At 49.7% G+C, this 25,738-nt stretch overlaps 1 protein-coding gene across 2 annotated transcripts in view; it reads right to left on the reverse strand.

The window, feature by feature from the left end:
• Window positions 1–1,491: 1,491 nt before the first annotated feature.
• Window positions 1,492–25,738, reverse strand: part of GAB3 (GRB2 associated binding protein 3) — an 82,932-nt gene continuing 58,685 nt past the window's right edge. For both annotated transcript variants that reach the window (XM_041742094.1, XM_041742095.1), the window contains exons 7-10: window positions 24,009–24,090; window positions 22,795–22,897; window positions 5,128–5,241; window positions 1,492–4,535 (exon numbers count right to left, since the gene is read on the reverse strand). In XM_041742094.1, the coding sequence (XP_041598028.1) occupies window positions 4,419–4,535; window positions 5,128–5,241; window positions 22,795–22,897; window positions 24,009–24,090 (416 nt within the window). In that variant the 3' untranslated portion in view covers window positions 1,492–4,418. The remainder of the gene's footprint in view (window positions 4,536–5,127; window positions 5,242–22,794; window positions 22,898–24,008; window positions 24,091–25,738) is intronic.

A 25,738-nucleotide genomic window follows, 5' to 3' on the forward strand; every position in this document is an offset into this window, starting at 1 on the left:
CTCTCTCAAATAAATAAACAAATCTTTCCAAACATAATCTCCCCAAAAAGGTAGCCACTCTTCTGACTTGTCACCATAGTGGATGGAAATGAATTAAGTCTCAGATCGAAGAACCAAAAATTGAAATAATGTAAAATTTTCAGAAAGATCCAAAACAAGTAGGTTGCGTTTTTTTACATGAAGGCAAACAGTCTCATGCAGATAAAACTCATTGCAGCAGAGGTCTTGACGGTGCAAGAGACCAGAGCAGCTGTGGTGCAGAGCATGACGGACCTGATACAGCAGAGGGCACACACCAAACCCGCTGTTCCGCCTTTCCCACTGGGGGCCGCCTGGAATCGATGACTGTGCGTGATGGCAAAGTGGGGCAAGGGTCGTTATTGTCCACGGGGATCTCCATCCGATGACCCGGCACTCGTGACGGGAAGGCCCTCGTGTCCCCGAGGCTCTCCGCTGTCTTCTGTACTGTGAGTGAAGTGCTGTGTGTGTTGTGGGGAGGGTCTGCGTCTCGGTCCCACGTCTTCCTCTCCCAGTGGGGCCCGGGGGCCCGCCTGCACCAGAGCCACACTCCCTCAGTGGCCGAAAAGAAAACATAAATTTGTAAAGCACATGGCACCGTGTAGGGAGATGACAGCAATAAGTGCAATGTGGATTCAAGAGAAGGAGAATCAGGAGGCTGGAAACTCAGGGGGGCTCTGGTTAAGGGGCCAGAGCACAGGGGCCTGGAGTGAGATTACCCTTCGGATCAGGTTCCCCGGCCTCCGCTTTGCAGGCGCCTCCCGGGCCGGCCCGCTCCTCTCTGGGTCAGGGGCTGGGCTGGGCTGCGCTGGGGAAGAGCGTTCCTGAGCTCGGCCCCACACCTCCGGGGCCAATTTCGCGTGGCCTCTTCTCATCTCTGTGCCTTTGGCCTGTGTCCCCAGACCTGAGCCCCCACATCTCTGCTCGTCCCTGCCTGGCTTCCCGGCTTCGAGCGCCTGCTGCCCGGGCCCCCAGAGCGAGGGCGGCACAGGACACTCCGCTGCCAGGGACAGGCCGGCTGGGGGCTGTCGCTTTCCAAGGTCTAGTGACGAAGGTCGTGTTGTACGTGCTGCCAAGAGGGGCACTGGCTTTGCCAAGCGCCGAGCTCCATTCGCGGTGATGCAAAGAGGCGTGGAGACGGGCTCAGGCCGGGCAGGAGCAGGCGGCCCCGAGAGCTGCTCCGCTCCAACCTTGCAAATGGCAGTGGGGTCCGCTTCCACACGCCGGGCTTTCTTTTTTTTTTTTTTTTTTTTTTTCGGGCTTTCTTTTTATTTTTAAGATTTTATTTATTTATTCATGAGGCTCAGAGAGACAGAGAGGCAGAGACACAGGCAGAGGGAGAAGCAGGCTCCACGCAGGGAGCCCGATGCGGGGACTCGATCCCGGGACCCCGGGGTCACGCCCTGGGCCGAAGGCGGCGCTAAACCGCTGAGCCCGCGGGCCGCCCCATACCAGGCTTTCAGGGGGTGCTCTGCATTTCCACCAAATGCACCGCTTCACACGAAGAAGAGAGAACTCGAGTGTCGTTCCTCTGTATAAAACCTTTATTAATGCCAGAAAGGAAACAGTACAAAACATACCGGGTTTTGCAGATCAGCGCGATTCTGCGTACAAGGCCGGTCCTACCCGGGACGGAGGGGGCCCCGAGCGGACAAAGGCCACCGTCCAGCGGCTCCCTGCCCAGGAGGCACCTGGCGGCCTCTCCTGCGGGAGGACCCTGTGCCTTCGAGCTCCCCCCTCCCCGAGGAAAGCGCCACGCCCCAAGTTCCTGGGCCCGCGGCCTGGGGGACTTGCAGGCTTGAGACCCTTGGGTCCCCCCTTCGGCGCGGCACAGCCCCCGATCTGCAGGAACTCCCCAACAGGATGACATGGGAGAAAAAGCAAAAAGGGGCTCCAGAGACCCACGTGGGCTCGCCCCGCCACCTCCCGGAGGCCGTGCCCCGCGCAGGGCACACAGCTGCCGTGAGCACTTGCCTCCCACTGGTATCTGTGATCGTTCCCATTTTCAGTGCAGAGCCCCAAGCCTCAGGCCCTGGTCACATTCCTGGCCCCGTTACCCACGAGCCAGCTCCGCAGGGAAACAAGAGGCGAGCGGCCTCGCGTGCACGGCGGCCCCTTTCCCAGGGGCGCTCACTGCCGTCAGCCCCCAACTGGCTGCCCTTCCCAGCCGCGAGGCGTTGGGCTCCTGGGGAACCTTCCATCGGCAGTCTTACCGAAGCAGGGCCTGTCGCAGGGCCTGTCACACACACCCTGGAAAGGAGGCTGAAGTCCTCTGTTTTTCTCACCCCTAATTAATTGCTCCCAGACAAGTCACAGGGCTGCAGTGTGTATTGCTTCGTGCAGCCGACGCTTCCGGGGACTGTTTTGGAAAGAGGTTTGGGGGGTGGTCAACTGGATGCCACCTCACTACCGGTGTCATTTTAGCTCTACTTTCTTTCCTGATCTAGCTCCAGTCGAGTGTAGTTCTTGGCACTTGGGCATAGAATTTTCCAGCACCAGCCTGTCAGGTAATCAAGAATGTGAACACAGGTGCACCCCCCTCCCCCCGGAGGTTACTGTCTACGAGGTCCACCAGCCCCGGATTGTTGCCTGAGGCTCTGTGACTCTTTGTAAGTCACACAGGGAAGAAGGTGGCTCCTTCCAGGCTCTGGCCTGTGCGTTGTGACGTGGAGCTGGCTGCAGGGTGCAGGGGCCCCTCTCATTTCTCCGTCCAGACTCATGGGGGACCCTTACATCATTTAAAGCATTCGACAATGTCCCCCCACCCCACTTTCCTCCAGGAAGAAAATGCCTCACCAGATCCCGCTGCTTTGCACATGAAAAGTACTTCTCTAACGGTCTGAAAAGCCAAGACTGTCCTTGACTTACCCTTGGGGCACTTAGAAACCCTCAAGCCCCACAGCAAAGCCCACAGCTGCCCCGACTGGCCCTGGCTGTCACAGACCTGCCTGCCTGCTTAAGCCATCCTCCTACGCGACACACAGCCGGTCAGAATGGCAGGTCAGCATCTGCTTCCTTCCCAGTTGTTCGGATTTGCCTTCTGGATGCAGGTGCTCAGAAGAATCGAGAAGGCCCATTGAATAAAACCCTGTGCCCGACTGAGACTCTCATCTGGGCCCACTCGACCCTGGTGCCCCATCAAGGAAGGGGTGACGCGATGGCCTCATGACAAAGTGGGACCGTGTGCTCTCGGGGCTTAGGCAGCACTAAAGCGGAAGGGAAAAATCCGCCAGGAAACTGGGCCCAGCATAGGACAGCCAGGGATGATCCCCCTTCCCGAGGGGACAACAAACCTCTGTGAGCATCAGCCAGCTCCCGGGGAGCCCGCTGCCAGGGCACCAGGGATCCCAGGCCGGATGTCACGGTGATCGTTAAGAGCTACTCGTGACGGTACCTACGGATGGCGTTACTTTCCCGTGCGAACACCACACCGAGGGCCTGGCGGGACATGCAGTCGTGTCCAGTCAAAAAGCACCAGCTCGAAACCCTACGACAGGGAGAGGCGAGGAGTCCTCCGTGTCTGCACGCGTTGCTCGTGGCCCCAAGGCCGGCCAAAGCGATAGAGCTCGTGCGAATCGTCGTGCGGCGGGCAGCGTGGCCAGCTCCGTCCCAGGCCTCACCCCGGGGCTGGGCTCCGTGCAGGCCCCTGGGCGGCGTTGCCCCCTCTCATGCTCACTCTTCCTTTCTTCCCAGCCGGAGCCACCATCCCTGGCTCGCCTCGCTTCCGGGCTCATTCAGGCAAGAGGTGGCTGAGGCAGGCGCACGCGTGCCGGGAAGGGGCAGGCCCACCTGGCCGGGGTCACCTGCTATGCTCATCGTGGAGCCCAGCACTCCCTGCCCCCGTCGCTTGAATTCTCTTTCTCTGGGGAGACAAATGACCGATCTGCCTGTTGGGGTCTCCGGCTTGCGTCTCCTCAACCGCGATGTCGGGGGTCGGGACGAGACGTCTCCAGGAGCCGCGGCGCCAGGACTGTCCGTGGGCCAGGAGGTCAGGACACAGGTCAGAATCCGCAAGCGTGACACCCAAATGGTCCTGATGGCAAGACCGGCTCTCCTCTGCACCCCGACGCTCCGCTGGACAGCTTCTCCACCAAACTCTGGGAACCCGACTCCCCCAGTCTCGTTTTTACCGTTCGGAGCGTGCCTAAGTGAACGGCCCGGTCCGGGGCGCGGTCCACGGCCGTGGGGGCACAGCCTCGGGGCTCCAGGCCCGTGTGGCCGGGGAGGGCCGCTCAGCGTGCACAAATGACCCTCTCTCCCAGCGGTTCTTGCCGAGCCCACGGAACCTGCAGATTCTCTCCGGATCTTGACCCGGATCGACCCTCGGTGAGATTCGGGCAAAAGAGCCGTGAGGGCAGGGCCCGAGCCTCCGCGCCCCGATCCCGGCCCGAGCACACGCCTCACACTTTGGACTGCCTCTCGTCCGTCCACTCCTGCTTCGTGCTCTGCAGGGCTTGGGTCTTCTGCTCATCCACTTGGACGTAGTCGACTCTTTGCTCTTCCGCGAGGAGAAGTTTCTGAGGGGGGAGCACAGAAAGGGTTTCGTCACACTGAATCACGAATCAGGACAACGTCGGCCCTTTTGCGGTAGGTTCCAGCGTTGTTAACCCTTTGGAGCCCCCCCGGCCCCCCGGTCGCTCCCCGCAGAGGCGGACACCTCGGGTGTGCGTTTGGACAGCTCTGGTCCTGGGCTCCTCCAGCCCTGCTTGGGCCATCAGGCTCCTGTGACCCATGCGACGGCAGTGGAAGGGACGCACGCCGTCGGAGAGGGAGGCCGGCAGCTCGTGCTTCTGGCACGAGGGCAGCGGGGCCCCGGAGGGTGGGCGACGGGGACACAGTGGGCCGTGGCCCGAACACAGCAGCCGAGGCCCGCACTGCCGCCAGCCCCGAGGGCCTGGGGGGGGTTCCTGACTGCAGGGTCCCCCGAAGGCCGCCCAGGCCCTCTTTTGTCCCCGCGGGTCTCCCCGTGCGGACCAGGTGTTCTGGAACATCAGCCCAGGTTTGGGGAACGAAATTACAGGTGAAGGAGAAGTGGGAGCTCATTTGGCAAAAGGAAAGGGAAACGCGGGGGGGCCCTCCGGGACGGCTGGGGCACGACGGGCGGCCTACCTGCTGTGCGGGGGCCGGGGAGGCTGAGTTGAAGTCCAGAGCTAAGTAGTCCAGGCTGAATTTCTTTGTCCACGTCAGAGCGCCACTGCCCAGGGGGTTGGCTGTCCTGTGATTCTGGAAGGCAACATCACAGGGCCCACGTTACGGCTGTGAGGCCGGGGGCAGGGGGGCAACTCGGGGCGCACCGCAGCCCCTGCCATCGGGTCGCAGCAGGCTGCTCTCAGGAGACCTCCGCGTCTGCGCGACAGCTGGCCCTTGAAACACGTCGCCAGTGCGCCCCCGCACAAAGTGAGCCCTTCGTCCACCCCGGGAACACTGGGCCGAAATCTCCCGCAACAAGAATTTAAGGATCTGACGGGCCCAGGGCCTTAGAGACCAGATCCCCAGAAGGTCAGTCACCGTTAAGCCCGAGTGAAGGCGTCCCAGGTGCACGCAAAGGCCCTTTATACAAGGCGGACGGTGCAACGTGGGCGACACACACCCGTGGGCCCAGCACTCGGCCCGAGGCCCCCGACCCCGCCACGACCTCCGTCTCTCCTCACAAGACTACGCGCCACGTGGACGGCCGCATTTCCCACGCTCTCTTTAGAGCTACACTTCGGGCGTGCAAGTGTCCGTGAATCCCACGCTGCGGCTCTGGCGGTTTTGGCCTCGGATCACTCGCAGCGTGTTGCACGGACTGGGGGGACGTCGCCGGCCCAGTCGCCCGCGTCACGCTCAGCCCTGCGGATGCTCTGGCCTGGCTGCCCGCTGCGTCCGTGCGCCTCGAAGCGGCTCCCGGGGCGTGGGCCGGGTCTGTCCTGCACTCACCAAACGCCTTGTACCCGGGCTGTGGGTGACGCACTTCCACGCTCAGCAGGAGCGTATCCGCCCCGTCCTGCCCTCCGTCCTGCCGGCACTTGCTTCTAGAACACTCCGTCGCGTGGGGGCAGCGGTGTCCTGCTGTGGTTTGATCTTCACGCCCTTGGTAACTAATTGGCCATCCTTTTTTTTTTTTAATATTTTATTTATCCATTCATGAAACAGACGGAGAGGCAGGCCCCACGCAGGGAGCCCGACGCGAGACTCGATCCTGGGACTCCCTGGGCCGAAGGCGGGCGCTAAACCGCTGGGCCCCCGGGCTGCCCCAATGGGCCATCTTTTTGTACATTTAAGGGCCATCTCTTTTTTTTTTCTCTCCTGTGAATTGTCTGTTCGGGCGTATTTCTGTTTTGATGATTTTCAGGTTGAAGCGCCCGCATTTTTCTAGTCCCACCCCCTTCCTCCTCATGCGTCCTGGAGAGCAATTGTTGGTGATGTGCGGGACACATGGCCCATCGCAGCCTACAGTTGCTCTTCCTTTTTCTGGTATTTTTAAAATGAAGAGCAGTTCCCACTTTTAATGTAAGGTAGCGATCTTTTCCTTATTTTCTCTTAGAATTATAAAGTTTTGCCCTACTTGACGGGATGAGCACTGGGTGTTATTCTGTATGTTGGTAAATTGAACACCAATAAAAAATAAATTTATTTAAAAAAATAAATAAGTTTTGCCCTTCACATGGAAGTAGTGATCTAGCCTGAGCTGGCCGTAACCCATGGTGGCGAATTAGGGATACACTCCATTCCTTTTTTTGTTTTTGCCCCACGTGGATGCCATCCTTTCCTCCCTGAGGCAAGGTCACCTAAGTTCGGCAGGTGAGATGATGTTGAGCTCTATCAGATACTTGTCCTGCATCTAATGAGATAATCACATCATTTTCTCCTTTGATATGTTAATGTGCTTGATGGACTTAACAGATCCTTTGAATTAATAGCTGTTATAGCTCATCTCTCAGAAAACAGTAAGGGGTGCACCTGCTCCGAACACAGGGCGTGGAAGCCTGAATCCCTATATTGTACTCCAGAGACCAACATACCGCTGGACGCTGGATGCTAACTAACTGGAATTAAAATAAAAGCTTTTTTAAAAAAGGTAATAATAGATTTTTAAAAGACATTTCCCCTTCCGGCATAGCTATTGTTTCCTCTGATCGGTTTTGGTCGCCTTCATGCCAGAGCATTTCCTGAAAGGTCTGACGAAATCAGTGGCGCTCTGGTCATATTTAAGAGTCAAAGACCCCCCCCCCCCAAAAAAAGAGTCAGAGACCCAGAAGTTGAGTGGAAGCTTTGAGTACATTGCTGGTGCTTGTCAACTGTGGGGTTCGCTGCAGGGAATTCCACTGGACGCTTTTCTTGGGGGACGCTCCATGTCGGGACCTAGGGCTTCCTCGGGCTGCTCAAACAGCCCAGAGAACTACCTTCCAATCTTCGCGACTCTTTTGGAAAGATCTGATCATCCCCATTGTGGAGAAGGGCTGGGGAACAGGTTCAGGAATGGTTCTCGTGTCCACCCATGCATTGACCTAGTCACCGCGTGTTTGCTCTACCGTTCTTGGTCCAATGGATCCAGTGTCCCCCGTCGGCAGCTCAGAGAAGCCTCGTTTCACTCCGTCGAGACTACACTTCAGCTTTTCTGCAGAGATGGGAAGTCACCGTGGCTCACCTCCATGCAGCGAGGGAGGGGCACCTGGAGATTTGCCTGCTGCTCGGGTGGACTTTGGCCCACTACCCCTTCGTTACCTTTCCCTCCAGCCCTGCTTCCAGAACTTTGTGCCATGGGCAATTCCTGAATCTTCTGGGCATTCTGTAGTATATATTTTTTTTAATTAATTTTTTTTATTATTATTTATTTATGATAGTCATACAGAGAGAGAGAGAGAGGCAGAGACCCAGGCAGAGGGAGAAGCAGGCTCCATGCACCGGGAGCCTGATGTGGGATTCGATCCCGGGTCTCCAGGATCGCGCCCTGGGCCAAAGGCAGGCGCCAAACCGCTGCGCCACCCAGGGATCCCCGGCATTCTGTAGTATATTTGGCCTTCCCCACCTGCCTCCCCGTCGTCCCCCGTGTATTTAGGACTGAACTTTCTTGGGTTTGGGAAGTCATTCACCACATATCCATCTGTTTTCCAGTCCCCAGTCCCCAGTGTCACTGCTGTTATCTTCCTCGAGTCTCACACCCTTGTGGGTTTACGCCTTTAACAAATCCCTTTAGTGACATTTTCCAGGATGTTTTGGGATGGAGGGAAAAAAATCAAAGCCTGTGGTCAACCCACCATCTTTACAGAGATGTCCACGAACAGATTCTGAGATGTTAAACCCAGTTTGTATACCTGGGAGAAGTCCACCTTGCTCGTGGACATTCTCAGCTCCTTCATCGTGCTGGATTTAGTTTGCTCAAATCTTCTTCAGGGCTGCTTTTCTAACCACTCGATTGAGCTATCATTCCAGACCATACAATCCTCCCATTTAAAGCAGACAACGCAGTGGTGCTTAGTATAAGCCCATATTTGTGCAATCGCTGTCTCAATTAATTTTAGATCCTTTTCATCACCCCAAAAAGAAATCCGATACCCCTTAGCCATCACCCCCAGGCTCACCCTCCCCCCAAGTGCTACGCAACCACCACTAATCTGTTCTTTGTGTTTATAGATTTGCTATTCCAGACATTCCATACAAATGCAATTGTACAGTACGTGGTCTTCTGAGATGACTGGCTTCTTTCACTCAGCAGACTGTTTCCGGGGTTCACCACTGTTGCTTCATTGCGTGGCTGGATAGCATTCCGCTGTGCGGCTATACCCCAATTTGTTCATCCAGTCAACAGCCGATGAACATTTGGGCTATTTTCATTTTTGGCTGTTAAGAAAGTGCCGCTATGAACATCTGTGCACAAATTTTGGTGGGACATATTCTTTAGGATATTTTAACCCGTGTGAATGAGTAAAACTGGTCTACAATTTTGTACTTACGTTATTGCTATGTGTTTTGGTATCAAGTTATTTTAGCCTTATGAAATAAAGTGGGTAATATTTCCTCTTTCTCCATCCCCTGGAGGCATTTATAGAAGATTGCAACGATCTCTTCCTTTTGGTAGAAAGTGTCTGTACAGTTGTTTGGGCTTCATGATCCTTTGAAGTACAATTTTCCCTACTGATTCAGTTTCTCCCCTGATAGTTATATATTCACTCAGGTTTTCTATTTCTACTTGAATGTATTTTGGGGTAATATTTTCTGGTAATTTGCTTATTTTCACCAAAGTTGTCAAATTCGCTGGCGTGGAGTTATTCATAATATTCTCTTATGTCATCAATCTCTGGCATATTTGCAATTATTGCCTCCTTTAAATTGTTAATATTGTTTATTTGTATCCATTTGCTTTGTCTTTATTGGTTATGCTCAATTTTAGGCTTCAAAGCCAGTTAGGTGAGTGTTGATGCTCTCTAGTTTTCTTGTTTATTTTGTTCATTTCTGTTCTCGCCTTTATTCATTTTCCCCTTGTGGGACTTATTTTTTCAAATTTTTATTATGAAAATTTTCTAAGAATCAGCCAAACTGAAGAAAATATACTGTAAACACCTGTAACCTCACCATTTACATTCTATCATTAACATCTGACTACACTAAATTGCTCCTGAGTCTAAGGGTTGGTATCTTTCATGAATCATGAGAAACTCTGCCAACTATCCCTTTGAATATTGCTTATCTATTTTTTTGACCTTCTCATACTATCTTCCATGTCTCCAATTTCTCTACGCTGTTATCTCCTTGTCCTGATTTACTAGTAATTTCTCCACAATGATCTTCCAGTTCACTAAATCCCTCCTTGGGTTTAATCTGAGTTTCAATTTCATCCCAATCTTTATTTTTAGAAATTCTAAATGGTCTTTTCTAATATGCCTGGTCATTTTTTATTTTTATTTTTTTAAAGATTTTATTTATTAATTCATGAGAGACACAGAGAGACAGAGTGCGAGGCAGAGACACAGGCAGAGGGAGAAGCAGGCTCCATGCAGGAAGCCCGATGTGGGACTTGATCCCAGGTCTCTAGGATCACGACCGGGGCTGAAGGCAGATGCTAAACCGCTGAGCCACCCAGGGATCCCATGCCTGGTCATATTTTAATACTATCTTGTTACTCAGTCCAACTTAACTCATCTTATTTCCTTAAGCATATCAAACATAATTATTTTATATTCAAAATCCAGTATTTCCAATAATGGCTTACTTCTATATTTGATTCTTTTGTTTGTAATTTGTATCAATTCCTTGGCATTTTTGGTCCTAGAGATTCTCCTTCCTTTCTTGCCAGTTGAGTTTTGCTTTTTAAAAATATGTTCTCTATCATTTTAAGATATTTTATGTGGTGGTATGTGGTTTTCATGGCAGCTTGCCTACTGAAGTGCCCCATCAAATTTTTAAAAAATAGAACAAATGTAATTCCACTTCCTCTTTTTCAAGATTGTATTTTTAAGAAATCTTTACACCTTACATGGGGTTCAAATTCAAAACTCCGAGATCAAGAGCTGCATGCTCTACTGACTGAACCAGTGAGGCATCCCAATGTAGTTCCACTTCTAATGTTGGATTATAATTTTAACTACCCTTTCTGCAAAGAATAGTATCTCATTTTTGGTAGAATTTGATTAATTGTTTCTAAAATTTGTATGGGAAAAGAAAGGACCAAAAATAGCCAAATAAACCTTAGGGAAGATAAACAAAGCAGGAAGACTTATCTTCCTAGGTATCGAGACTTATCAAGCTACAGTAACTAGCATAGGTTGGTATTGTCCAAAGACAGATACGTAGACCAATGGAACAGGTTTGAGAGTCCATAAAAAGACCCATACACACATGGCAAAGATGGCACTGTAGAATAGTGGCAGAGCACAGTAATTTTAAATAAATGATGCCAGGTCAATTAGAGAAACCTATCAAGGGAAAATGAAACCTGACTCCTACCTCAAATCATACACAAAAGCTAATTCCAGGTGTAATGCAGACCTAATTGTGAAAGGTACAACTATAAAGCTTCTGGGCAAATAACTAAAATTCACCCAATATTATGTAGATCATGTTAATGATCCTGCAACTATTTAAGAAATTGAAGTCACCCAGAAAGCTTCACTGATGAATCTACCAAAAAACTTAAAGAATAAATAACACTAATTGTACACAATCTGTTCCAGACAGTAGAATAGGAGAGAACACTTCTTGAGGATCCCAGCATTACTTGGATAACAAAACAAGACAAAGACACTATGAAAAACCTGCAGATCAACATCCATCAAATGACCATAGATACAAAATCCTCAACAAAATGTTAGCAAATCAAATCCAGCAATACATAAAAATAATACTCCACCATGACCAAATGGGATTTATTTAGTGAATACAAGAGTGATTCAATATCCAAAAATAAACCATGATAGTCCACAATATTTACAGCCTAAAGAAGAAAACTAAATGATCATATCAATGATCAAAGCACTTGATAAAATTCACCATCCATTCCTGATTAAAAAAAAAAAAAACTCTCAGAAAACTAAGAATAGAAGGGAACTTCCTTAACCGGATAAAGAACATCTATAAGATACCCACAGCTAATGTCATACTCAATAGTGAAAGACTAAATGATTTCCCTCCGAAATGGAGACAAAGAGATTCATCTCACCACACGTGCAATTCAACATTGTACTAAAAGCATTAGGCTGGTGACAATGCAAGTAAGAGAATGAAGGAGCATACAGATTGAAGAGGAAGGAATAAAGCACTGTATGGACAGAGGAGATGATCATGTAAACAGAAAAATCCCAGGGAATCCAAAGAAAATAAACCTCCCATATTTAACAAGTGTAGTTAGCAAGGTCACAGGACACAAGGCCAACACACAAAAAACAATCATATTTGTATATGCTGCCAACGGACAACTGAAAGCTGAAATTACAAAAATGCCATTTACAATAGCTCCAAAAAGTGAAACACACAGGTAGAAATCTAATAAAACATAACACCTATATTTTAAAATTATAAAATGCTGAGGAAAGAAGGAAAGAAAATCTGAATAAATGGAGAGACATACCATATTCATGAATTAGAAGACTCAGCATAGTAAAAGTGTCAATTCTCTTCAAATTGATTCATAGATTTAACACAGTTCCAATCAAAATCACCTCAGGATATTTTGTCAGATAAAGACAAGTGTATTCCAAAATTGATATGGAAAGACAAAGGAGCAGAGTAGCAAAAAAAATTGTTTTTCAAACAAGAATGATATTGGAGGGGTGCCTGGGTGGCTCAGTAGGTTAAGTGTCTGCCCTTGGCTTAGGTCATGACCCCAGGGTCCTCGGATGGAGCCCCACATTGGGCTCCCTGCTCAGAAGGGAGTCAGCTTCTCCCCCTGCCACTCTTCCTGCTCATGCTCCCTTTTACTCTCTCTCTCCCTCTCTCTCAAAGAAATAAAATCTTTTAAAAAATGAGATTGAAGAAAATATGCTTCCCACTTTTTTTTTTTTATGATAGTCACAGAGAGAGAGAGAGAGGCAGAGACACAGGCAGAGGGAGAAGCAGGCTTCATGCACCAGGAGCCTGACGTGGGACTCGATCCCGGGTCTCCAGGATCGCGCCCTGGGCCAAAGGCAAGAGCTAAACCGCTGCGCCATCCAGGGATCCCTTTTTTTTTTTTTTTTTGCTTCCCACTTTAAGATTACTGTAAAGCTACAGTAATCAAGACTGTGGTATAGATGAAATGATAGACACGGAGATCAATGGAGCAGAATATAAAGATTACAAAAATATACCCAAATGACGTTTTACAAAAGTACAAAAGGAATTCAACGATGAAGACTGTCCTGTCAAAAAATGGTCCTGGAATATTCAGACATCCATATGTAAGAAAATCATCCTCAACACCATCTCATACCTTATATAAAAAGCAACTCGAAATGGAGCACAGACCTTATATAAAACCTAAAAACAGGGATCCCTGGGTGGCGCAGCAGTTTGGCGCCTGCCTTTGGCCCAGGGCGCAATCCTGGAGATCCGGGATCGAATCCCACGTCAGGCTCCCGGTGCATGGAGCCTGCTTCTCCCTCTGCCTGTGTCTCTGCCTCTCTCTCTCACTGTGTTCCTATCATAAATAAATAAAAATTAAAAAAAAAAAAACCTAAAAACAGGGAAGCCTGGGTGGCTCATGGGTTGAGCACCTGCCTCTGGCTCAGATCATGATCCCGGGATCAGGGATCGAGTCCCACATTTGGCTTTTTGCATGGAGCCTGCTTTTCTCTCCCTCTCTCTCTCTCTCTCTCTCTCTCTCTCTCTCTCTGTGTCTCTCATGAATAAATGAATAAAATCTTAAAAAAAAAAAAACCCTAAGGACAGCCCGGGTGGTTCAGCGGTTTAGCACCGCCTTCAGCCCAGGGCATGATCTGGGAGACCTGGGATTGAGTCCCACGTCGGGCTCTTTGCATGGAGCCTGCTTCTCCCTCTGCCTGTGTCTCTGCCTCTCTCTCTGTGTCTGTCATGAATAAATAAATAATTTTTTTAAAATAATAAAATAATAAAATTTAAATTTAAAAAACCCTAAAAACATCCACATTTTTTGAAGAAAACATGAGAAAATCCTAATGACCTAGGAGGGTTAGGCAAATAGTTGAACATGATAATAATCCATGAATGAAAAAAGTCAATAAATTGGGCTTAATCAATAGGTAGTAATGTCTCTGCCACCGGCTGGACCAACATTTTTCTAGATACGTCTCCTGAGGTAAGGGAAATAAAAACAAAAATGAACTATTGGGACTACATCGAAATACAAATCTGCACAGGGAAAGATACCATCAACAGAGTTCAAAGGCAGGCTTCGAAATGGAAGAAGGTATTTGGAAAATACAGAAAGAACTTCTTATACAACTCAACACCCAAAAACCAAATAATCCAATTTTAAAAATGGCTACAAGACATAACAGATGTTTCTCCAAAGAAGACATCCAGATGGCCACCAGACACATGAAAAGATGCTCAATGCCACTCATCATCAGGGAAATGAAAATCAAAGCTACAGTGAGGTATCACAACTCACACCTTCAGAATGCCTAGAATCAAAAACACAAGACAGGGATGCTTGGCTGGCTCAGTCGGTAAAGCACGTGACTCTTGATCTCAGGGTTGTAAGTCTAAAGCCCATGTTGGGGCTTACTGAAAAACAAACACAAGAAACAACAGGTGTTGACGAGATGTGGAGAAAAAGAAACCCTCTTGCACTGTTGGTCGGAATGCAAGCTGGTGCAGCCACTCTAGGAAACAGTATGGAGGGTCCTCAAGAAGCTAAACATAGAACTCCCCTACGATCCAGTAACTGCATGACTGGGTATTTCCCCAGAAAATACAAAAACACTAATTCAAAGGGATACCTGCACCCCAATGTTTACAGCAACATTATCAACAACAGCCAAATCATAGAAGCAGCCCAAGGGTCCATCGACTAATGAATGGCTAAAGATGTGGTGTATACACACACACACACACACACACACACACTGGAATATTACTCAGCCATAAAAAAGATTGAAATCTTGCCATTTGCAACAACATGGATGGAGTTAGAGGGTATAATGCTAAGCGAAGTAAGTCAGTCAGAGAAAGACAAATACCATATGATTTCACCCATATGTGGATTTTAAGAAGCAAAACAAATGAGCAAAGGGAAAACAAGAGAGAGGCAAAACAAGAAACAGACTCTTAACTATAGAGAACACACTGATGGTCACCAGAGGGGAAGGGGTGGGGAGAGGGGGAAGTAAGCGATGGGGATGAAGAAGTGCACTTGGGATGAGCACGAGGTGTTGTAGGGAAGTGTTGAATCACGATACCGTATACCTGAAACCAATATAACACTGCATGTTGGGATCCCTGGGTGGCGCAGCGGTTTAGCGCCTGCCTTTGGCCCAGGGCACGATCCTGGAGACCCGGGATCGAGTCCCACATCGGGCTCCCAGTGCATGGAGCCTGCTTCTCCCTCTGCCTGTGTCTCTGCTTCTCTCTCTCTCTCTCTCTGTGACTATCATAAATAAATAAATAAATAAATAAATAAATAAATAAATAAATAAATATAAACACTGTATGTTAACTATACTGGAATAAAAATAAAAACAAACAAATGTGGCTTAATCAAACTTAAAATCTTTGCTCTGCAGAAGAAGGGAATGAAATGACAAGCTCCAGACTCAAAAGAAAATATCTCCAAGTCACATATCCATCAGATGATTTGTACACAGAATATGTAAAGAGCTGTCAAAACCCAGTGTGAAAAAAAAAAAAAAACAAAACCCAGTGTGAGAGGGTCTCATGGTTTTTCTCCCTGATGACTTCCCCGTTCGGTCTTCCCTCCCTTCCCCAGGATCCTCCATGCTGTTTCTTATATTCCACATACGAGTGAAACCATATAATTATTTTTCTCTGATCGACTTATTTCACTCAGCATGCTGGAGGGGAGGGGTGTGGGGGGATAGGGTAGCTGGGTGATGGGCATTAAGGAGGACATGTGATGTGATGAGCACTGATGTTCTACATAACTGATAAATTACTGAACTCCACCTCTGAAACTAAGTATGTACTATATGTTGGCTAATAGAGGGGTGGTGGAAGGGGAGGAGGGTAGGGGGTGGGGGTGACTGGGTGACGGGCACTGAGGGGGGCACTCGACGGGATGAGCACTGGGTGTTATTCTGTAAGTTGGCAAATTGAACACCAATAAAAAATAAATTTATTACAAAAAAATAAAAAAATAAAATAAAGAAATTTAAGCCAGAAAAAAAAATTTTAATTAAGAAGTAAGAAAACAAACAACCCAATTAACTTGTTCCTGATCTTGAGGGTCTTTTATAGATTTTGTGTGGGCATAAGTTTTTATTCTCTAAGTTTTCATTTCTCTGGGGCACTGATTCTCTGCTGGGGATGATTTAGCCCAATTAAAACTCCGGCAAAAGGATCCAATAGATACTCGACCAAAGAAGACACATAAATGGCAAACAAGCGGACAAAAAGAAGTCGGACATCATTTGCCATTAGGGAAATATATGTTAAAACTACAATGAGATACCACTTCCAACATGTTAGAATGTCTAAATTCAAAGAATAAACACAGAGCAGCCCGGGGGGGCTCAGCGGTTTAGCGCCACCTTCGGCCCAGGGTGTGATCCTGGAGACCTGGGATCGAGTCCCACGTCGGGCTCCTGGAATGGGACCTGCTTCTCCCTCTGCCGGTGTCTCTGCCTCTCTCTCTCTCTGTCTCTCATGAATGAATAAATAAAATCTTAAAAAAAGAAAAACAACAACTGCAGTACCAAGTGTGTGGTAGAGCCACTAAAACTCTCATAGAGAGTAGAGCCACTAAACTCATAAACTCTCAGTAGAGCCACTAAAACTCTCATAAATAGTTGTTGGGGGTACAAAATGGTGCGGCCATCATGGAAAAGGTTTTGGCAGTATCTTGTAAAGTTAAACATACAATTGACGACCCAGTTAAACGTGGCTGACCACCCAGCAATCTCACTTCCAGGTATTTACCCTAGAGGAGGACGTTTCAACAGTGGCATTATTGACTTTTGGGGTCAGATAATTCTTGGTCGTGGGGAGCTGTCCTATGTACTGTAGGATGTGTAGCATCATCCTGGGGCTCTTTCTGCTCAAATGCCAGCTCCACAATCCCCTGTGCCAGGTCGTGCCAAGCAAAAATGTCTCTAGACCTTGTCAAATGTCCCTTATGGGGCTAAATCATCCCCAGCAGAGAATCACTGCCTCAGACAAATGAAAACTTAGAGAATAAAAATTTATGCCCACACAAAATCTATAAAAGACCCTCAAGATCATGAACAAGACACGGCAGCCTACTTTTGCAACTTCTATTCAACGATGTATTGGAAGCTCTAGCTATATATAGCAGTTAGAAAAAATAACAGATAAGAAGGCAGCCAAATTGGGACGACTGGGTGGCTCAGCGGTTGAGCGTCTGCCTTTGGCTCAGAGCATGATCCCAGGGTCCTGGGATCGAGTCCCACATCGGGCTCCCTGCATGGACCCTGCTTCTCCCTCTGCCTGTGTCTCTGCCTCTCTGTGTGTTTCTCATGAATAAATAAATAAAATCTTTAAAATAAAAAAATAAAAAAAGAAGGCAGCCAAATTGGAAAAGAATAAGGAAAAGAATTCTGTGCGTTGACAACATGGTCTTATATGTAGAAAACTGTAAAGACTTTATGCAAAAAATTAATAACAAACAAAAAATAAACACATTCAGCAAGGTTGCAGGATACAAAAATCACACCCAAAATTCAGTTGCATTTCTTTACCCTAACTGAACCATCTGAGAAAAGGAAATCAAGAAAATGGTATCATTTACAATAGCATCAAAAAGACTGAAGTGTTTGGGAATAAATTTAACCAAAGGCTTGTAATGACAACTATAAAACATTGCCAAAAGAAAGCAAAGCAGATGTAAATAAATGGAAAGACGTTTCCATTTATGTTCATGGGTTGGAAAACTTCATATTGTTGAGATTACAGCATTACGCAAGGCAACCTGCAGATTCAATGCATTCCTTGTGAAAATCCCAATGGCAAAAAAAAAAGAAAAAAAATCCCAATGGCATTTTTGGCAGAAATAGAAAGATCCATCTGAAAACCCTTGGAATCTCAAAGAACCCTGGACAGCCAACTCAATCTTGAAAAAGATCAAAGTTGGAGGATTCACACATTCTGATTTCAAAACTTACTGTAAAGCTACTGTAAATCAAAGCAGTGTGATACTGGAGTGAGGATAGACATAGAAGCCAACGGGCCCAGAAATAACTTTCACATAAACAGTCCATTGACTTTCAGTGAGGGTGCCAAGACCACTCAGTTGGGAAAGGGCAGTTTTTCCAACAAGTTATGCTGGGAAAACTGGGTATTCACATGCAAAAGAATGAAGTTGGATCCTAACCTTAGGCCGCACATAAAGATGAACTCAGTAAGGATTAAAGACCTCAACACAAGAGCTAAAAGTATAAAACTCTTAGAAGAAAATATAAGAGAAAACTTCATGACATAGGATTTGGCAATGATTTATTGGGTATGACGTCAAAAGCAAAGTCAATAGAAGAAAAAAAAGAAATTCGACTTCAGCAAAATTTAAACATTCTGTACATCAAAAGGCAGTACCAAGAGTGAAATGACAGCCCACACAGTGGGAGAAAATATTTGCAAATCATGATCTGATAAGGAGTCACTATCATCATATATTTTTTTAAACTTTTTTTTTAAGATTTATTTATTCAGGAAACACAGAGAGAGAAAGAGAGGCAGAGACGCAGGCAGAGGGAGCAGCAGGCTCCATGCAGGGGGCCCGATGTAGGACTTGATCCCGGGACCCCGGGGTCACGCCCTGGGCTGCAGGCAGCGCTAAACTGCTGAGCCACCCCGGCTGCCCTATCATCATATATTTTTTTTTCATCATATATTTTTGAAAAAACCTGTACCACACCACAACAAACAAAAACAACCTAATTCAAAAATGGGTAAAGACTTGACCAGACATTTCTCCGAAGATCCACAAATGGCCAATAAGCACATGAAAAGATGCTTAACATCATTGGTCATCAGAGAAATGCAAACAAAAGCCACCATGAGATGCCACCTGGCACCCAGGAGGATGCCTAGAATTAAAACCAAACCAATGGAAAATACTAAGCACTGGTGAGGATGTAGAGAAATCAGAAGCTTTTGCACCTCCTGGTGGAAATGCAAAATGGTTTGGCTGCTGTGAAAAACGCTTTGGTGGTTCCTCGAAAAGTCAAGCTTAGGTGATTGCGCGACGCAGCAGTTCCAGCTGTCGGTATATACCCAGAAGAACTGGAAGGCCCGACACCTGTCCACCCGCGTTCCCGGCAGCAGAACGCCGACAGCCAACCGGAGGAACAGGCCAAATGTTCATCAACAGGTGAGCGGGTAAGCGAAACGTGGTCTCTCCAGACAGTGGGGAATTAGCTCTAGAAATGAATGAAACGCAGAGACACGCCACAGTATGAATGAGCGCCGAAGCCGCTCTGCTGCGTGAAAGGAGGCAGGCGCAAGAGGACAGGGGTCCTATGGTGCCACTTCTGTGACGCACCGAGACCAAGCATATTCACAAAGCCTGAAAGCGCAGCAGAGGTCACCAGGGGCTTGGTGGAGAGGGTCGAGGGAGTTATTGTTCAACGGGTACAGTTTCTGTTTGGGATGATGGGAAAGTTCTGGAAACAGATAGTGGTGATGGCTGCACATCACTGGACATAGTTTAATGCCACTGAGTTGTACAGCTAAAAACGGTTAAGATGGAACATTTTATGTTCCGTGTATGTCACTTTAGTAAAAGTGACATAAAAAAAAATCTGTGGGGAGTGGGGGTGAATGGGTGACGGGCACTGATGGGGGCACTCGACAGGATGAGCACTGGGTGTTATTCTGTATATTGGCAAATTGAACACCAATAAAAAATAAATTTATTATAAAAAAATTAAATAAAATAAATAAACAAAAACTGTCAAAAATTAAAATAAATAAAAACTGAAAAAAAATCTGGGCACCTGGGTGCCTCAGTGGGTGAAGCATCTGCCTTTGGCTCAGGTCATGACGACACAAGCACCAGGCTCCCTGCTTGGTGGGGAACCTGCTTCTCTCTCTCCTCCCTGCCTGCCACTCCCCCTGCTTCCGTGCTCTGCATGTGCCAAATACAGAAATAAAATCTTGAACAAATCTGTAAGAGAACATTGCTGGGCACGTGGCCGGCTCAGTAGAGCATGCGACTCCGGGTGTCAGGGTTCAAGCCCCGTAGTGGGCAGGGAGCTTCCTTAAGATGAAACAAATGAAAAGAATGTTTATAACAATTCTATTCCTTTTTTTTAAATAAAATCTTATTTTTTTAAAATTTTTATTTATTTATGATAGTCACAGAGAGAGAGAGAGAGAGAGAGGCAGAGACACAGGCAGAGGGAGAAGCAGGCTCCATGCACCGGGAACCTGATGTGGGATTCGATCCTGGGTCTCCAGGATCGCGCCCTGGGCCAAAGGCAGGCGCCAAACCGCTGCGCCACCCAGGGATCCCAACAATTCTATTCCTAAGTGCCAAAGAACTCGAAAGGATCCAAATGTCCTTCAATGGTAAGCAGATCAACTGTGACACATCCACACGCTTGAACAGTCCCCCCAACAGGACAGAAAGGGCTACTGACGCGACTTGGGTGAACCTCGGAGACATAATACTGGGCGGAAGAAACCCGTCTCCAAAGGCGGCAGACTGTGTGATGCCACTGATGCGGCTCTCTCGAAAGGACAAAGCTAGACTGGTGAAGGAGACACCAGCGGCTGCTGGGGACTAGGGCTGTGGGGCCTGTGACTACGAAGACGTAGCACGGGGTGAGGTGCCGCTGTGCCCTGCTCGTGCTGGTGGTACGCGGACCTACATAATACGTCACCTTTCACAGAACTGCACAGCGACAGAAACTTCCACCGTAAGACCATCTAAAAACTACAAGTATTATATACGTATAATGCCATAACCAGTCACTGTGAGGTTTAGGAGTCTACAATTCTCCTATAAAAGGCTTGCAAAACTATTGAGGTTCAAGAATCTGAAAGTCCTGTAAAAGAAAAAAAAAAGGGAGATCACAGAAGTTAGGATTTTCATTCTTTTAACTTCTCTACAATTTCACAGGATTTTCAAATTCTTTAATTTCGGGCCACCTGGGGATCCCCGGGTGGCTCAGCGGTCTGGCGCCTGCCTTCGGCCCAGGGCGTGATCCTAGGGACACGGGATTGAGTCCCGCGTCAGGCTCCCTGCATGGGGCCTGCTTCTCCCTCTGCCTGTGTCTCTGCCTCTCTCTGTGTGTCTCTCATGATAAAATCTTTAAAAATAATAATAAATGAATAAAAATTTAAAAAAAATTTCGGGCCACCTGGGTGGTTCAGCGGTTGTGCGTCTGCCTCTGGCTCTGGGCGTGATCCCGGGGTCCTGGGATCGAGTCCCGCATCGGGCTCCCTGCAAGGAGCCTGCTCCTCCCTCTGCCTGTGTCTCTGCCTCCCTCTCTGTGTCTCTCATGAATAAATAAATAAAATCTTTTTAAAAATTCTTTAATTTCAAAAAAATAAAAATAAAAAAATAAAAATTATTTAATTTCAGTGGTTTTGCAAGCAAAATCAAACCCTAGAAGTCATGTGGGCTTGTTACGTGGAATGAGAGGACTAATGCAGCTGGAAGCCGTTTGCAGTTATTCTGGGACTACAGCTGATGGGACGGGCCGGGCTTTAACACAGCTCCGTGGCGCTGCCCCCACACCTACCTGCCTTCGGCCGGTGTTCCGGGCCCTTGATCTCCCCAGTAACGCCACTAACTACAGCCACTAACGGATGATGATAAAGTGGGGCAAGGAGTCAACCCGTGGCAGCGCGCTCGTAGCGCAACACTGGTCTTTCTCATAACCTCCAAAATCAGGGATGAACTGCTAGCGTCTGAGCGCCTCTGCACTTGCCTCTGGTGGGTTATACATTCACTTCCTTTTTCTGTCCTCTGGAGACACAGCACAGCTGCTCAGTATCCTTTAGAAGAGTGTTTTCTTCTAGAAGTTTCCCAAGGGCCATTACTAAGTGTGAAAAGCATTGGGAAGACCCCAGCGGATTTGTATGTGAGTCACTTTCCATCTGCACGCAGTTAAGTGAACTTACGGCACAGTTTTTATCAGATCGAAAGGCAAAGTGAAGCAGGGACTCGCTGCTGCCCGGGAGACGACGTTCCTAGGCTTTCACCTGCCTACTGAGCTCCTGCGTACGAGGCCCAGAACCGTCTTCGCAAGCACATGTCGTCACAGCGCCTCGAACGTCGTTCTTCTGACATCTCTTTTCAAAATGTCACAGGTCTGGGGATCCCCGGGTGGCTCAGTGGTTTAACGCTTGCTTTTGGCCCCAGGGTGTGATCCTGGAGTCCCGGGATCAAGTCCCACATTGGGCTTCCTGCGTGGAGCCTGCTTCTCCCTCTGCCTGGGTCTCTGCCTCTCTCTCTGTGTGTCTCTCATGAATGAATAAATAAAATCTTTTTTAAAAAGCCATAGGTCAAACAGAGGTTCTCTCCGGAGCCCACGCTGCTCCGCTGCAGAACAGGCACGGCTCTGGCTAACGCACCTCCTCATTCCCACAGGTGCTAACATGCCTCTGTCCCCAAAGCCCATGCTGCCAATAGAACCCGAGGTAACGAGAACAGAGGAAGGACACAGGGCAGGAGGGGGACATGACTGAATTGAAGGGTAACGATGTCAGGTGTCTGTGGGCTCAGATCCCCGGAAAGACCCTGTGACCCGAGTGTCCCCTGCCCGGGACACTGTGCTCCCTGCCCCCGGGACTCCAAGGGATCCCTCCGTCAGAAAGGTTCTCAAGCAGTCGGGGTGGCGGAAAGGAACAGGCGCGATGGAGTCCCCACGCCTGCACTCGGCACACGCCAAGAGCTGCGAAGTCCCTGGGAGCAAGCAGGCCGTCGAGGCCTGCAGGAAAGAACCGCCGACACTTGCCACCACACGGGCCTCAACCCCACCCTGCGGGCCCTTGCATACTGGCCTCAACGTGGTGCGAGGCGCTGAAAACCGCAGGAGAGAAAACCTGCCTCGAAGCGGCTGGTCCCCAGTAACCGGGTACCACGTTGCAGGGAGCGTTTTAGGATTGCAGGGGGCCCTCGGCCGCGCGCCTCCCTTGGAACGCAGCCCCAAGAACACGCGTCGGGGTGAAGCGCACGAAGAGTGTGAAGCCGAGGATTACCATTTGGATGTAGCTCTCTTCCTCTTCTCTGGAAACACAATCGGCAAAAAATCTTGCAGAATTAATACCGTTTCTTTCTGGAGAGAGAAATCTGGTTCGATTGCTGAGAACAAAAATATAGATGAGGTCAAGGCAATGTCTCACAGCTGCTCTGAAAGGCAGCCAGGAACTGACAGGGTCCCCATGGGCTCCCAGCCCTCCCCTTCCAGATACAATTTCCTCCCGGCCAAAGCAGTGCCTGCAGCAGCAGAGACTGCCCGGGCTTCCGTCCCATCCTAGGGTGAGCGGCTCCCAATTCTCAAGGGCTACTTTTTTCCAGACCCTCCATGTGACACAGCTCACGAGCTTTCTAGAAACAGACCCAGGCATCGTATCATTTAGAAAACCCACACACACGCACGCGCACACGCACACGCGCACACAAACTAAACGCTCCTGTGGGGCTCTCTCAAGTTTCCATCCACAGTAACCAGCAGAAGCAGCGAGGTGTGGCCTTCCCCCGACAGGATGAGAGCAAGACTGCAAACCGCCTTCCGCCCTACTCCGGAGTCAGGAGCACGGGCTGCATCGCTGCAGTCTGACTGCAAACAGAGCTGGTGGCCGAGCTCCGCTGTGCCGAGGGACTGTACGCCGTGGCACGGACGGAGGCCTGGGGCGCCGTCGGGCCAGGCCCAAGGCCTGGGAATGCAGCTTCTAAACGATGAGACGGGACGCACATTTTGGGGTTTGCCTGCCGGGGCCCAGCGCCCTGTGTCTGAGAGCTCGCCCCCGACCCTGTCCACAGAGCCGGGCTTCTGGAAGCCTGGTGGGTATTAGTGGCCCTTCCCTCTGGGCCGCAGGTGCTTCTGCTCAGGCTGGGCCCGTGGGATTCCCCGTCTGAGGAAATGAGAATTGGGGTCGCAAGAGAGCCCATCCAGTTGGTGCTGGAGCTGCGGCACGTCGATGGGCTCAGGCCGTGGGGCGCGTGTGAGCAGAAGCAGGTGTGAGAGCGGCTGTTCCGGGGCTCCCAGCAGCTGGCTCCTGATGCTGGCGGCCTGGGCCACTCGTGACCCTGCTTCCTGGGTGATCCACACACGCCTCGGGCTCCCGATCACAGACCCCATCCCTCTGATGGAAGCCCCACGGACTGGGCCCCGGCGACACTGAACCAGGGCCTCGGCCACGACCCGGACAGCCCGGGGCGGCTGAGGTCCCCCCCCAGATCCAAGACATACCACGGTACAGTGCAGGTCCTGGTTAGAGATGCGTGTTCCCGGATGGTGGACAGGTTCCTCAGGTCCAAGGGAGGTGGCCGTGCTAGGGGACAACACACAACACCCAGTGTGGTGAGTTCTCAGGGGGTAAAGGCCGGAGGCTGAGGACTAAAGTCGCGACGGCCCGCGGACTCAGCACTGCACATCACACCCACGACCGAGTGGCGTGTCCCTGCCTGCCCTGCCCCGCTCACCGGTCACAGCAGCAGCTGGAGGGAAGGACGCTTCTGGGAACTCACCGAATCTCAGGCACACTTCTAGGCGCTGGCAGGCACAGCGGGAGCCACTCGGAGCAGTCCCCCACCCTCTGGAACCCCAGCACCTACCTGACACCTGGCATGTCCCAAACGGACACTTCACCTTTCTCACTACAGGCAGATGGCGCAGCCTCTGGTCTGCCCTCCTCCAGTCCACTGTGTACCCGTCTTTCTACCTAGAACATTCCTCCCCCCTCTGCCTGGTTAGTCGTCTTCGGATCTCAGCTCAATGTCTCCTGCACAGAAGACCTTCCTTGACGTGCAGACGAGACCAGGCCGCACGTCACAGGCTCCCGTGGGCTCCCACCTTTACCCCTCGGAGCACCCCCCGCAGTGTGTGATGACACAGTCATCGTGACGATCGGATTTGGGTCCAGACTGGGAGGACTCCCAGACTGCTCTGGGAGGACGGGGACTTTTTGGCTCGTCCACTGCAGGAGCCTTGGCACGTAGAGAAGCTGCTGGCATCTGACCCTTACTCTACCTCAGTGGCCCACCTTGCTGAGCTGGCCATGCATCTGCCCCTCTACCATGGCCCTGACCAGGTTCCTTTTGCGTCCTCCACGAGCCTACACCGGGAGAGACTATAGAAGTCCCCTCCGTATCATCAGAGCCTGGGACAGTGACTCCAGCTGCTCAGTCAGCTTCCCCGGAGCCTCTGACCTGAGCAGGGGACCAAGCTGGAAGGAACAGGAGAGTCACACAGTCCCTGGGGAGAGGTCTCTCCCGGCGGCATGTCACTCCAGCATCGGCCTCACCGACCAGCCAACTCGTGGCTCCTCCACCAGCCCTCACCCCGCCAGGCCCCACGGTCCACCCCTGCAGCCACCCCAGTCAGAGCCTGCCTGCCCGGCCCAGGTGTCCACCTTCACACCCTCCCTGGGATCCCCGCCCCTACGCCCGTCCATGTGCTCATGCCTGATCGCCAGGCCGCACACAGCGCGCTGCCCCATGCGGTAGCCACTAGCGGCACGGGGCGATTTAAATGTGTATTTATTAGCACGAAATAAAATTTAGAAACTCATCATAGTGGGACGTCTGGGCAGCTCAGTGGTTGAGCATCTGCCTTCTGCCCAGGGCGTGATCCTGGGGTCCTGGGATCGAGTCCCACATCGGGCTCCCTGCGTGGAGCCCGCTTCTCCCTCTGCCTGGGTCTCTACCTCTCTCTCTGGGTCTCTGATGAATAAATAAAATCTTTTAAAAAATCAATCGTGGCAATGAAAGATAGAGCATGGGGAATAAAGTCAAAGAGGCACTGAGGGGGACACTTGGCAGGAGGAGCACTGGGTGTTATGCTATATGTTGGCAAATCGAACTCCAATTTAAAAAAATTAAAAAAAAAAAGAATCCAGTTCGTCAGTTGTGGTAGCCACACTTCGAGTGTCCAATAGCCGCGCGTCTATCATCACAGAGAGCTGTGCACAGTCAACTGAG

This window comes from Vulpes lagopus, chromosome X, assembly GCF_018345385.1.
Source record: "Vulpes lagopus strain Blue_001 chromosome X, ASM1834538v1, whole genome shotgun sequence".
Taxonomy (NCBI): Eukaryota; Metazoa; Chordata; class Mammalia; order Carnivora; family Canidae; genus Vulpes; species Vulpes lagopus.